A 13868-nucleotide genomic window follows, 5' to 3' on the forward strand; every position below is an offset into this window, starting at 1 on the left:
AGGTCAAACCCATGGGGTCTTAACCACTGAGCCACCTCCTCAGTCCTTTTTATTCTTTGAGACAGTGTCTTGCTAAGTTGCTTAGTGCCTCACTGAGTTGACAAGGCTGACTTTGAACTCATGATCCTCCTCCCTCATCCTCCCAAGGGGCTGGGATTACAGGCGTGTGCCACCACATCTGCCCAAAGCAGTCTCTAGAGAGATGATAGTGTCTTAATAAGGGGGTGCAGGGTGCTGGTGGTGGGAAAAGGTGGAGGAAAAAAGAAAGAGAGATCTCCAAAGAGGAGGAGGCCATTGCTTCCCCAATCCAGACAGGTGCACCTGGCCTCCCAGCCATGCCTCCAAGGCAAGAAATCCTTGTTTTCTATACCAGGAAGTTGTAGCAAACTGTCTCATTTGGGATGCACCAATGCGGTCTTAACTGCTTCTGAATCCTGAATCAAGCTTATTCTTCTGCAGTCCACTTTCCACAAACTCCTCTTATTCTCTGTCAGTATGAAAGGGAGCCCTTTGCCCCATACTTCTGTGACCCTCTCCTACCCAACCTCATCAATCCCAACAATCATCTTCAGCTCTCTGTCACTGTCTGGGTGATAGCCCACACCTCAGAACTACAGCATGGGAGGAATATTGCTGACTTTAGGTTCACCAGGGAAGGAAAAAGAAACCCAAACACCTGCAAACCACACACTGTCTTTGCTATAGCATAGTATTCCTCCTTTCCATGAAAAACAACAACAACAACAAAACAAACAAACAAAAACAAAAAGCCAAAACCCAAACAAAACAAAAACAAACAACACAGAGAGAGGGAAAGAGCCATATCTCCTTGTTCAGGTGGGTAAGGGAAGGCAACGATGACCATAGAAAGGGAAACATGTCTAATTCAACCAAGAATTGAATCTGAAAGTAGATGCAGATTGGGAGGTGGGGTAGGGAAGTTTGTAAAGGTGATAGGAATCGCAATATCACGAGATGTCCCTAGAAGCCCATGTCCTTTTCAAACTAAGATTTGAAAATTGTACAATGTGGAAAACCACGGCTTCTCTAGATTTTTATTCCAATTGATTACACTGGTCTCCTGTGACCATTTCCCGGTCCAGGACTAAGTTAGGTCTGGCTCAGGATAAGCGCGCGCCAGCCGCGAGGAGACTGAGTACTCAGCCTTTTCTTTCTGCTCTGCTGTTTCCTCTGTCTTAACGGTGGCAGAGCGCATTCTGGGATTGAAATTATACTTCTGGGAAATGAAACCAAATCCCTCTAAAGTTTCTAACTCGGGCTATTTTTTGTTTCCCGCTATCCGGAATGACTGAATCTGGGAGCGGAGCGAGGGCGGGGCGGAGGAGCCACCTCGGCGGAAACGGCCCAGGCGGGCTGGCTGGCGGGCGCGAGTACAAGGGGGCTTCTGTGCCTGGCTGCGCCGGGCCCCGCCTGCGCCCTGCTGGGACTGCCGACCGGCGGCAGGAGGCTGGACTCGGACCGGGCGGGTTGGGCGGGGCCGGCGGAGCGCTAACCGCGATCTCTGTGCGTCCCGCAGGCGGGGATCCCGCGCCGCCGCGCCCGGGTGGCCGGCGATGATCACCTAGGAGGCTGGCGCAAGCGGCGGAGCAGCCGGGCGCGGCGACACTCGGCCATGCAGCGGGAGTCGGGGTCAGCCAAGGAGCCCGAGCCCCCGGTGAGGCGGTGGCGCCGCCGGGAGGGCAGGACGCGCACGGTGCGCTCCAACCTGCTGCCGCCCCCGAGCGCGGAGGACTCTGTGGCGGGTGCCACCAAGGGCGAACGGCTGCAGCGGCTCGGGTGTGTCCAGCACCTGGCAGACAACCGGCTCAAGACCACCAAGTACACACTGCTGTCCTTCCTGCCCAAGAATCTATTCGAGCAGTTCCACCGCCTGGCCAACGTGTACTTTGTCTTCATCGCGCTGCTCAACTTCGTGCCGGCGGTGAACGCCTTCCAGCCTGGCTTGGCGCTGGCGCCCGTGCTGTTCATCCTGGCGGTCACGGCCTTCAAGGACTTGTGGGAAGACTACAGCCGCTACCGCTCGGACCATGAGATCAACCACCTGGGCTGCCTGGTCTTCAGCAGGTGAGCCTGGGCGGTGAGCGCGGGGGTCCGCGTAAGGTCTGGGCTCTTCCGGGAACTTGGATGCAGTTTGCCACTGGGCAGGGGTGGCATGTAGAACAGCGCAGGACAGAGGTCCGGCGGCTTGGGGCATAGTGACCGGAGCCGTGTGCTGGGTCAAGGCGTTGAGTCTCTAAGGCCCCTCAGCGGCTGTTTCTGTGGCCAGCAGGGAGACCTAGAGGCAGGGCCATGTGGAGGATCCTCTGTCGGGGACTGTCACTCTGTCTCCGCGTTGGAGACAGAATAGTCCCAGGGCTGCAATTTGGCAGACGCTGAGTAGTACTTCATTCCCAGCACTACTGAAGTTCCTGCTATAGTTCTTGGCCGGCTCCGTGGACCAGAATGTATGAAACTAAGACTTAGGTAACTTGTCTTGGAGCAGCAGAGTGAAACCGCCACAAAGTTCATATAGAAGGGTATGGTTAATAACTCTGCTGGTGCATACACTACTGTGACCTGTGAGCAGGCCACAGACTGGGTACCATTTCTTAGGTGGCTGCTCAGTTCTCTCTGTCCCCATCCCTCCCTTTCTCTCTTACTCCCCTCCCCTTTCTCGCTTCTCTCTTTTCTTTCTTTCTCCTGTTCAGTTTTCTTAGTTTTAACTTGTTTCCAGATGGAAACAGGCTTTGAGGGGATTGCCCAGATTAATACCAGGAAATGACCTTCCAGTGGGGGTCAGTGTACTTTTTTTTCCATTTGCTTGTGGGGGTCTGTACAGGATGCCACTGCATCTTCTCCCCTTGTACCCTCCAGTTGGAGAGTCACTTGGCTTGTAGATCCATCTTGGAGCTGTGTCCAGTCACTGGGACACCCCTAAGGAAGGCAAATGTCTTAGCCGCCATCCAAGGCTCAGCCCATCTTTTCCTTCTGTTTACCTTGCTGGACCTGTGGCAGGGGTGGAGATGGGCCTCTTGGAGGACATTTGCTGCGTCCCCCCTCCATTGTGACTGAAGATATCTTAGGTAGCTCCTTACCTCTCAGTGACAGATAGTTTCCCTACTATATGGGGGTCATGGTTGTTCCTGCCTCTTAGAATAGCTTAGAAGAAGACCATGAATGTCTGTCCCTGAACTTGAGTACTTTTTCGAAAAATCTTTTTTGTGGAGGTACTGGGGATTGGACTTAGGTGCTTTACCAATGAACTACATCCCCAGGCGCCACCCACCACCTGCTTTTTTGGGGGGGGGATCTCATAAAGAAGGGCTTTGCTAAACTGCTGAGGCTGGCCTTGAATTTATAATCATCCTGCCACAGCCTCTCCAGTTGCTGGGATTATAGGTACCCACCACACCCCACTGAGTACTTTTCTTTTGAGATAGGGTCTTGCTATATTGCCCAGATTGACTTGAGTACTTTTAACACTCACAACACTGCATTGGTTGTGCTTCATATTTAATTTACATAAACATAGCTAAAACAGAGGTTCAGAGAGGTTAATTAACTTGCCCAAGCTCACCCAGCTGCTATTTGGCATTAATGGGATTTGACCTAGGTCTTTCTGACTATATAGCTTTTCCAATATTCCTGTGCTTGTGCTTTTCAAACTTTTCACATAAATTCATTGAGGAGTTTGTTAAAGGAATAGTTTTCTAAAGTATTAGTCTCAACAGGTCTGGGAATGAGCCCAGGAATCTGAGTGCTGGATTAGCATGGAGGTGAATCTTACGTGGTGGCCTACAGTTGAGTAATACCTCCCTGCCTGCCCAGAAGAGGTGCCCCTGGCCAGTTGTCAAATATGACCTGGATGGGAAGGGCCGTGGAATTTCCTGGCTCCTGTTCACCACAAGTCTCATCAAGGAAGGGAGAGGGACACCACTTACACAAATGTCCTCAGTGTCTCTCTAGTAAGCACTCCAGACAGCTCTACGCCTTTCCTCTGCCCTGCCTGTCCTTTGCACGGCATAACTTGGGTGGGGTTCTAGCTCATTTAAGTCTTTGTACACGTGCCACTTCCTGTTATCACTGAGCCTATAACTCCACAAGCCTCTTTTTAAGAAGTGCTTAGACCTCAGGATAGAGTTTATTTTCAGTTGGTAAAGTGCAACCCATTATGTCATTTGAACCGTATAATAATCATCATACCCATTTTGTGGATGAGAAAACTGAGACTGGAATCTAAAAATAGTGTTCACTGTAAGGCTTCATGGGCTTATGAAAACTCAGCTCCACTTGGCCACACCGGCCAGGTTCCCCTTCTTCTCAGCCTCCCAGCCCCTAAATCAAGTTCCTTACCTTCTTATGGAGACAATGGGCCTTCTACCTGGGAAGGCCTCAGGGGTACTCCTTGGTGGGCAAGGGAGGAATGGTGGTTATGTGTGGGGAAGAGATGAAGCCTTCACTCCCTCTCTGACTTGGTTGGTTGTCTCCTTTTCTGCAGAAGCTGTTAGCATTTGTCATTCATTTCCCAACTGTGCTGAGGACAGTCAGCTCAATGCCTCACTTCTATTCTTTGTTCCCCAAAAGGCAGGTCAAATTCTCCCAGTTCTTGAAGTTCTGGAAAGGGTGTTGCCAGGCTCTGGTGATTGAAGGAGGAGGAGGCTGGGTTCCACCCAGGGCTTGCTGTAGGAACAGAATGTGCTGTGGACTAGGTCCACAAGATGGGATGCTTTTTAGGAGAAGCCTCCCCAAGGTGCTCAGGAGTCTGGGACTAGGCATGAGGACTCGAAGGATGTGACTAGGTAAAGGAGGAGAAGGCAGATGCTGCAGGTAAATAGTCACAGGAAAAGGGGGTGACCTGTGACAAGGTCAGGGCAATGAGAGCCTGAGAACAGGTTATTAGGTTTATGAGGGTGAGGCATGGACATGAAGCCTGGGATTGTGGGGATCTGGTACCAAGACAGCCTAGGAAAAGACTTTTATGTCAGGCCACAGTCTGTTCGCTGCCTTTGGTTAATACAGAGCAATCATAAGTATAGCTGAGAACTATGGGGGTCAATTTTGTATTGTGTCCCCTCCAAGTCTCCAAGTGTGCCATTGTTTTAGTTGCTATGTTCAGTTAAAGGATTTATTGGCCATTTTTCCTTTTTGTGTTACTGAGACTGGCCCCAAACTCCTAGGCTCAAGTGATTCTCAGGCCTCAGTCTCCCAAGTAGCTGAGACTACAGGTGCATGCCACTGTACTCGGCTCAAAGCATGCATTAATGCAGCATTTCGGGACACTGACTCTGTCTCTGGAGGATGGCATTATTTTGTGTTCTGATGTGGGATCTACAGTGAATCAATCATTTATACCATTACTATTATTTTTTAAAGTAGATGGATACAATATCTTTATTTTATTTATTTATTTATTTTTGAGAGAGAGAGGGAGGGAGGGAGGGAGAGAATTTTAATATTTATTTTTTAGTTTTCGGCAGACAAAACATCTTTGTTTGTATGTGGTGCTGAGGATCTAACCCGGGCCGCACGCATGCCAGGCGAGCGCGCTACCGCTTGAGCCACATCCCCAGCCCCTCTTTATTTTATTTATTTGTAAGTGGTGCTGAGGATCAAACCCAGTGCCTCACATAAGCGACACAAGTGCTTTACCACTGAGCTACACCCCGAGTCCTGTACCATTATTTTTATCATTATAATTATTATTAATTTTTTTTTCTGCTGTACTGGGGATTGAATCCAGGGGTGCTCTACCACTGAGCTAGAGACCCAGCCCTTTTCGTTTTTTATTTTGAGACAGGGTCTCACTTAGTTGTCCAGGCTGGCCTTGAATTTGGAATCCTCCTCCCTTAGCTTCCTGAGATGCCGGGATTACAGGTGTGCACCACCGCACCTGGCATGTCATCATTATCATTGTTGTTTTTGCGACACTAGGGATTGAATGATGGTAAAGCATGTGCTCTACCAGTAAACTATATCCTGGGGCTTGTCCCAAATATAATCTTACTGGCATCTTTCAGCTGCTCTTTCAAGGATGATGGAAGCAGTAGTATTTCTGCAAAATAAACTGTGATGATCTTCCCCTGAATCTTTTGGGCTCTGTACTGGGATTTGATAGCAGCCCCTCATAATCCTTCCATTGTCCTTTTTTTTTTTTAAAAAATTTTTGGCCCTGGTTTTGAACCAAGGGGCACTCAACCCCTGAGATACATCCCCAGCCCTTTTTATTTTTTATTTTTTTTTTTTTGTTTGAGACAGGGTCTCACTAAATAGGGCCACACTAAGTTGTTGGGGATGGCCTCAAACTTGTGACGCTTCTGTTATCTTTTGGGAAAACAGATAGGGCTGCTCTATGCATCTTTAGGAATTGCCTTATTTTTCCTCACTTCTCTTCCCTTCAATTCTCTCCGCATTCCCCAGCTTGCCAGGGTTACCAGTTTAACCCGTGTACACTTCGTGATTTGTTGTTTTGGAATAGCTCAGTGGTAGAGAGAAGGTGATAGTCTTACCTAACAAAATCCTCCTTTTGTTTTCTTCCCAAGGGTTTTCAATTATCATGTTTCTCCTCTGTCTTTTCTCCTTTGTGTCCTCCCCACTTTCCTGGTGAGCAAGCTCCTCCTTGCTGGTGTGCTTAGCTTTGGGGGTATATTCTTTCCTCTCCTCCCTCTTAAAACAGCAAAGCGTTGTTCCCCTGGGGAGCCTGACATCTTTTTTATTATTTGGAGTAAAATATTTGCAAAAGCAGCCACAAATACAAGACCCAGGAGGTGTGAATGAGTATGTGGGGTGATTGAGGAATATTTTGACATTGCCATTCCCATGTTTTTGGAAATAATTTTTCTTTTTTCCTTGGTACTGGGGATTGAACTCAGGGGTACTCAACCCTTGAGCCACATCCTTAGCCCCATTTTGTAGTTTCTTTATAGACAGGGTCTTATTGAGTTGCTTAGTGCCTCACTTTTGCCGAGGCTGGCTTTTCCTGTCTCAGCCTCCCCAACCACAGGTGTGTGTCACTGTACCTGGCCATAATTTTTCTTTTGATATCTACTTTATATCCTGTATTTTGGGGCTCATGTGTTCAAGTTATAGTGGAAAAGGAATCTTTCTTTCCCTAAAAACTTGGTTGCTATCAAAGTGCAGCCCGTGGTTCTTGGCTTGATTCTTTTTTTTTTTTTAACGTTTTTATTTTTACTTTTTAGAGAGAGATAGAGGGAGAGAGAGAGAGAGAGAGAGGGAGAGAGAGAGAGGGGGAGAGAGAGAGAGAGAGAGAGAGAGAGAGAGAGAGAGAGAGAGAGAGAGAATTTCAATATTTATTTTTCAGTTCTTGGCGTACACAACATCTTTGTTTGTATGTGGTGCTGAGGATCGAACCCGGGTCACACGCATGCCAGGCGAGCGCGCTACCGCTTGAGCCACATCCCCAGCCCTTGGCTTGATTCTTATTTTTCATTTTTTAACAATTGAGCAAAGTGTTCTATTTACATATTTACTTATTGTGGTATTGGGGATTGAACCTAAGGACAAGCCCACTGAGCGCATCCTCAGCCATTTTTCTGTGTTAGTTCAGGATTCCAGAGTTTCCCATGTGCACTCACCACTGAGCTATATCCTTTGAGACAAGAGTTTCTTCAAATCGCTGAGGCTGGCCTCAAACTTTTCCTCTCTCTCTTTGTTGCCTTTGCAGTTTATTTTGCTGAAATTGGGTTATTTGTCCTGTGGGGTTTCCCGAGGCCTGCTCATGGCCATCAATTCTGTGTGGTTTTGCAGGAACATGCTGCTCTTTACTGTAATTGTTGTAAAACGAAAGGTGGGTCTGGACACTTTCTCAGAGCTTCATGAAGCTCAGGTTTAAATGATTCTTTTGGTCAAAACCACATTCATAGGTGGTGTTCTGCACTTAGAGAGCCTGTGCAGAATCAGAGGCCATTACCATCCAACTGTGCCTCTTGGTGTGATGTTGGCAGCCATTCGAGGATCATTGCCTACATCCATTGCTTTGTTCAGGGATGGAAGGTGGTGATGATCGAATTCTTTCATTTATCACTGCAGACTTTTGTAAAGAAACTCTTCCACTCATCTAATAATCCCCCAGCTAAAGTAGGAAAGGAGGGAGAAGTGCTTGATGTTAGTCAGTAGAATTTTCCAATAGTAACCAATTAAAGCTTTCTGAAAGTTTTAAGCTTTCTATTTTGAAAATACAGAAAAGTTGCAAAAATAATATAGGATTCATGTACACTCTTCATTCAATTTTATATAATGCTAAAGTTTTATTCTTAACTATATTACAAAGACCAAAACTATGAAGTTAAGCTTTGTCCATGTCAGGGAAGCACTCTACCACAGAGCTACACCTCCAGCCCTAGAAGTACTCATTAAGCAACAATCTTTATTTAGATCTAAACAGTTTTTTCATTAATGTATTAATGGGCTTTGGTCATGTGTTATGCACACTGATCTTGTGTTCTGCCACCTTGCTAGCTCATTTGTTATTTCTAATACTTGTTTTGTAGATTACTTAGGCTTTTAAATATACAATCACGTCATCTGTAAAAAAGAGTTTTACTACTTCCTTTTCAACCTGATGCCTTGTGTTTCTTTTTCTTATCTAAACACCCTGGCATGAAGCCCCGGTACATTGTTGAATTGAAATGGCAAGAACAGGCATCCTTGTCTTGTATTTGATCCTGGCGAGAAGACTTTCTTTCACCATTAAGTATGGTGCTAGGTCTGTGTGTGTATATGTGTGTGTGTGTGTGTGTTTGGTGGAGCCTGGGATCAGATCCAACCTAGGGCATTATATTGCTTCATGCATGCTAGTTAAGTGCTCTACCACCGAACAACACCCTTAGCCCTTGCTATAGGTATTCCCCACCCCAGGGTTTTGTGGCTTGAACCCTGGGATGCTTAAGCACTGAGCAATGTCCCCAGCTCTTTTTTACTTTATATTTTGAGACATTGTTGCTTAGGGGCCAAGTTGCTAAGTTGCTGAGGCTGGCCTCGAACTTGTGATCCTCTCGCCTTAGCCTCCTGAGTCACTGGAATTACAGGGGTGTGCCACTAAGCCCAGCTTTTGTTGAAGGTTTTTGTGGATGCTATTTATTGGGTTGAGGAAGTCCCCTTATAGTCCTACTTTATTGAGTGTTTTTATTAAGAAACAGTGTTAGGGGGACTGGGGATGTAGCTCAGTGGTAAAGCACATGCTTAGCAAGTGTGAGGGTCTGAATTCAGTCCTCATAATGGCAAATAACTAAATAAATTAATTAATAGCAGTGTTGGTTTGTCAAGTGCTTAAGATATTGTATAACATTGATTTTTTTAAAAGTGGTGCTGGGGATTGAACCCTGGGCCTCATACTTGCTAGGCAAGTGCAATACCACTGAGATTCATGTGTGCAGGACTCCTTCAGCTGGCTTTCACAGGTAACTGTGGCTGGGAGTCTCTTAGTTTTTATGGATTCTACAGAGCTGGGAAAGGGGGATGGATACAAATCAGCTGACTTTCTGGGTGAGGTTCAGAAGTTATTATTGAGTAAACTCTCTTTAGATTGTGGCAAGCCTTTGTTAATATCCAGAGTCTGACAAAGTTCATTTGGAAATTTTTGCCACTGCTTTTTCATTTTTATGGAAGTGAGGATTTATGGAGTTCCTCACTCCTGGAGGTCTTGCCTCCTAGTTAGTGATTTAGTAGAGTTCCTCTCAATTGGGGTTGGTCTGTTGTTGTTTCTCATAATTAGATTGAGATTTTGCCAATCTCAGTTGGGTAGGAATACCACAGAAGTCGTGTGCCCTTCTCAGCATATGATTTCAGGGGGCGGGAAATGGTGACAAAATGCCTTTACTGCTGATGGTGTTAACCTTGAGCATGAGGTCATGGTGGTGTCTGTTGGGTTTTTCCACTGTTCATTTACTATTTTCCATTTTGCAATTCATAATATCTTCTGGGTAGAGCCTTGAGACTATGTTGCTATCCTGTTTCTCCTCAAATTTTTCCCCCTACTAATAGCAAGATCTCTTGCCTGCAGCAAATTTTTTATTTTTATTATTTCCAGGACCTTGTGTGTGCTAGTCAAGAACTCTACCACTAAGCTACACATCCAGTCTTTGTCTTTTTGGTTTTATAAGTTATTATTATGAATACATGGATTTGAATGTGGTTGATTGTTTTGAGGTCATTGTGGTTACTTTTGTAATTGATGTTCTTTGGTCAATAGGAATCACTCAAGTTGACTTCAGAGTCCTTTAAATATAACTTCTAATCATTTCATTTGGTTCACATCCCAGGCTTATTTTACGCATTTCCCACTCTTACTTCTGAAGCCACAAGTGGCCTTCTCCACTGCCCCCTCCCCTTTGTGGTACTAGAGATCAAACACAAGGCCTTGCACATGTCAAGCAAGTGCTATACCACAGGGCTCTGTCCCCAGCTCCCCCACACTTTTTTTGCTACCTGGGATCGAACCCAGGGGTGCTTAACCACCTGAGCCACATCCTCAGCCCTTTTTATTTTATTTTTTTAATTTTGAGATGGTATCTTCCTAAATTGCTTAGGATCTTGCTAAGTTGCTGAGGCTGGCTTTGAACTTGCAATTCTCCTGCCTCAGCCTCCTGGGCTGCTGGGATTACAGGTCTGTGCCACTGTACTCCCCAGCCCTTTTTAAAATTTTTATTTTGTATAATATATGTTGCCGAGACTGAACTCGAATTTGTGATTCTCCTGCCTTGGTGTCCTAAGTAGCCCAGACTTGCCTTGTTTTTTGGAGGATGAGGTGGGATGTGTGGCTAGTTTGCTGCAGTTGGAACCCAGAGCTTTCTACCATCCTAGTCTTGTTATTTTTACATGAAGTTTTCTTGTAGCTTTCCTTGTTCTGTGAAGCCCACTGTGCTTGTTCCTGACTGCCCTGTCATGGTCTAGTTTTATTCTTTTTATTTTTTTTATTATTACTTGTTCAAATAGTTTTATTCTTTTTTAATGATGATTTACTATGGCCATCTTTAACTCTAGAAATTACATCTTTCTGCAAGGGAGGGGTCAGGTAGTTTCACCTGGGGGGCAGTACTGCCTTCAGATGTGTTGGCAAATATTTAGTAGTCATTGTGACTGCCAGTGTTCCTGATACTTGGTGCTCGAGAGCCAGGTATGTCATGTCTTTGCCTCACTTGGGATAGTCCCATCCCCGAAGGCCAATCAAACACCCACTGAAAAATATTTTTGGAAGAACATCGGAAAGACAAAGATTGTCCGTGTGTCTGCTGTATTTGACTGGGGAAGATTGAGAAGAGGTTGTGTGACAGTCAGTCTCCTGCCCGTCACAGCTTGATGGTCCAGCTCCTTCCAGCTGAATTCCTGTAACAGAGGAGGCCATTGGACTTATTTGTACAAGAATTACCTCGCTATATATAGCAAAGGGAAAGAACTTACAGGAAAAATGAGGAGGCTATTTTGATTTCTTCCTTTTTTTAGGATACTCTTAGCTTGGCTTTCTATGTTTACTTGTTTTGCATTTTCCCGGAGTACAGTTTCTATGTATTGTCCTGCACATACCCTCTGGTTATTTTTCCACTGAGGATACTGGAGTTTGGATTACTTTGCTTACCAAACTATTTTTGTAGGGTAAGACGGAATTCTTTTACCTATTTTAAGTTAACCAGGGATAATTAAAATTCCCTCAATAAGGTAGAACCTTTGCCAGCAGGTAGATGCTGGCAGGTACTTCTTTCTTTGGTCCAGTCTCCTCATTTAAATTGGAAGGAAGATATTATTAAATCAGGGGTTGGATAAAAGCCTCTGGATGTTTCTGAAAGGAATAAGGGATGTAATGCACCCAAAAGGTAGGGTGCAATGCCTGACGGGCAGGTGAATATTTGAAAAGATTAGATGAGAGTCATTGCGAGTAATTACTGATGCTACAACTATTGTTAGTATTGTTCAGTTTTGGGTCAAAATATTGTTTATATTGTTAGGACACTGACAACGGTGTAGATGTACTTTCAGCCAAAAGGGCACTTACAGCTGGGGATGTTGCTTACTGATAGAGCACTTGCCTAGCGTGCATGAGACCGGGGGTTTCATCCCCACTATCACAAAAGCAAAATGAGCAAAAACAAAGTTCTTTAGGTATTATTTAGACTGTTTAGTTTTATCACAAGTATATGTACAGTTTCTGAAAAGCATTTTGAAACATTGAAAATAGCTTATTGCTAAACCTTATGGATTGCCAAGGATCCAGGGATAACCTTGGGTGACTCAAATATTTTCTTTTTTTAATATATATTTATTTTTTAGTTGTAGTTGGACACAATACCTTTATTTTATTTAATTTTATGTGATGCAGAGGATCGAACCCAGGGCCTCGCATGTGTTAGGCGTGTGCTTTACCACTGAGCCACAACTCCAGCCCCTCAAATATTTTCTTTTGAAATATACCACAGTAGAATAAAACACTGATGAAAAATGGTAACAGTAGGCATTATTTGCTTAATAATTGCAAAGACAATGTGTTATGTACTACTAATCTGATAGGATTTGGAAATAACCTTTTGGGGTGATTTTATAGGGGAAAAAATGAGTTTAGTTCACTGACTTAATGGTGTCTTTGCAATCATCACTTTTTTTTTTGGTACCTGGGATTGAACCCAGGGGGTCTTAACAACTGAGACATATCCCCAGCTCTTTTTTGTGTATTTTATTTAGAGGCAGGGTCTCACTGAGTTGCTTAGGGCCTTGCCAAGTTGCTGAGGCTGACTTTGAACTCGCCATCCTTCTGTCTCAGCCTCCTGAGCCACTAGTATTATAGGCATGCTCCACCACACCCGGCTTGAAATCGTCATTTTTCTTTACTAACAGTTGTAAAAATGAAAAACCTAAAGTAAGTTTCTGGTTTGCAAAAGGAAAATAAACATAGACCCACAATAGAGGGCTTCCTTCCAAAGCTGTGCCAACAAGACCTCTCAGAAGAAGTCTATCAGTGCTCTGGAGACCTGTTGCTTTTCTGATAGTGAGGTGCTGCAGGTCAGTTCATGGTCCTGCCTTATTTGTCCTTCAGCACCAGATTCGCAGCATGTTGGAACTATAGAAATTTCCTAGAAAGGCCCCAGTGTGGGAACAGATCTGAGGGTATGCTGGTCTGACTGGACTGGCACCCTACCTCCAAAGTTCTGTGGAACCCCTGGTCCACTCCCCAGCATCTGTGTCTGCTTGTCTTCTCTCATCAGTGCTATCCTGCATGGAAACCTCTGACTCTAAAGGAATTCAGTAGGTGAGGAGTAATGGGATGGCAGAAAACCCAGCGTGTCACCAGATACTTGAACTAAGTTATTTCAAGTCTTAAAACATTGCACTAGGATTCTTTTTTGTGGTACTGGGAATTGAACCTGGGGCTTTAAGAATGCTAGGCAAGCGCTCTATCATTAAGCAACATCCCCAGCCCTAAGTACCGTTTTGGCTGAAAGTACATCTACACCAATATATGTATTTCTTTTTTTCCTTTTTTTAATTTGTTTTAATTAGTTACACATGACAGTACAATGATCTTGACAATTTTTTTTTTCAGAGAGAGAGAGAGAGAGAAATTTTATATATATATATATATATTTTAGTTTTCCGCGGACACATCTTTGTTTGTATGTGGTGCTGAGGATAGAACCCGGGCCGCACGCATGCCAGGCGAGCACACTACTGTTTGAGCCACATCCCCAGCCCCATCTTGACAATTTTTAAAAAATTATTTATTTTTTTCTTTGTAGGTTGGACTCAACACCTCCATTCCATTCATTTATTTTTATGTGGTGCTGAGGATTGAACCCAGGGCCCTGCGCATGCTAGGCGAGCGCTCTACCGCTGAGCCACAATCACAGCCCCAAATATATATTTTC

At 44.9% G+C, this 13868-nt stretch overlaps 1 protein-coding gene across 1 annotated transcript in view; it reads left to right on the plus strand.

The window, feature by feature from the left end:
- Positions 1–1510: 1510 nt before the first annotated feature.
- The window catches only part of Atp10a (ATPase phospholipid transporting 10A (putative)), a 183253-nt gene continuing 170895 nt past the window's right edge, over positions 1511–13868 (plus strand). Inside the window, 1 exon segment of the mRNA XM_046428816.2 lies at positions 1511–2085. Coding sequence (XP_046284772.1) covers positions 1634–2085 — 452 coding nt within the window. The 5' untranslated portion in view covers positions 1511–1633.

Source organism: Marmota monax, unplaced genomic scaffold (genome assembly GCF_021218885.2).
Source record: "Marmota monax isolate L192 unplaced genomic scaffold, Marmota_monax_Labrador192_F-V1.1 WCK01_AAM20220418_F8-fsc00179, whole genome shotgun sequence".
In the NCBI taxonomy this organism is placed as follows: Eukaryota; Metazoa; Chordata; class Mammalia; order Rodentia; family Sciuridae; genus Marmota; species Marmota monax.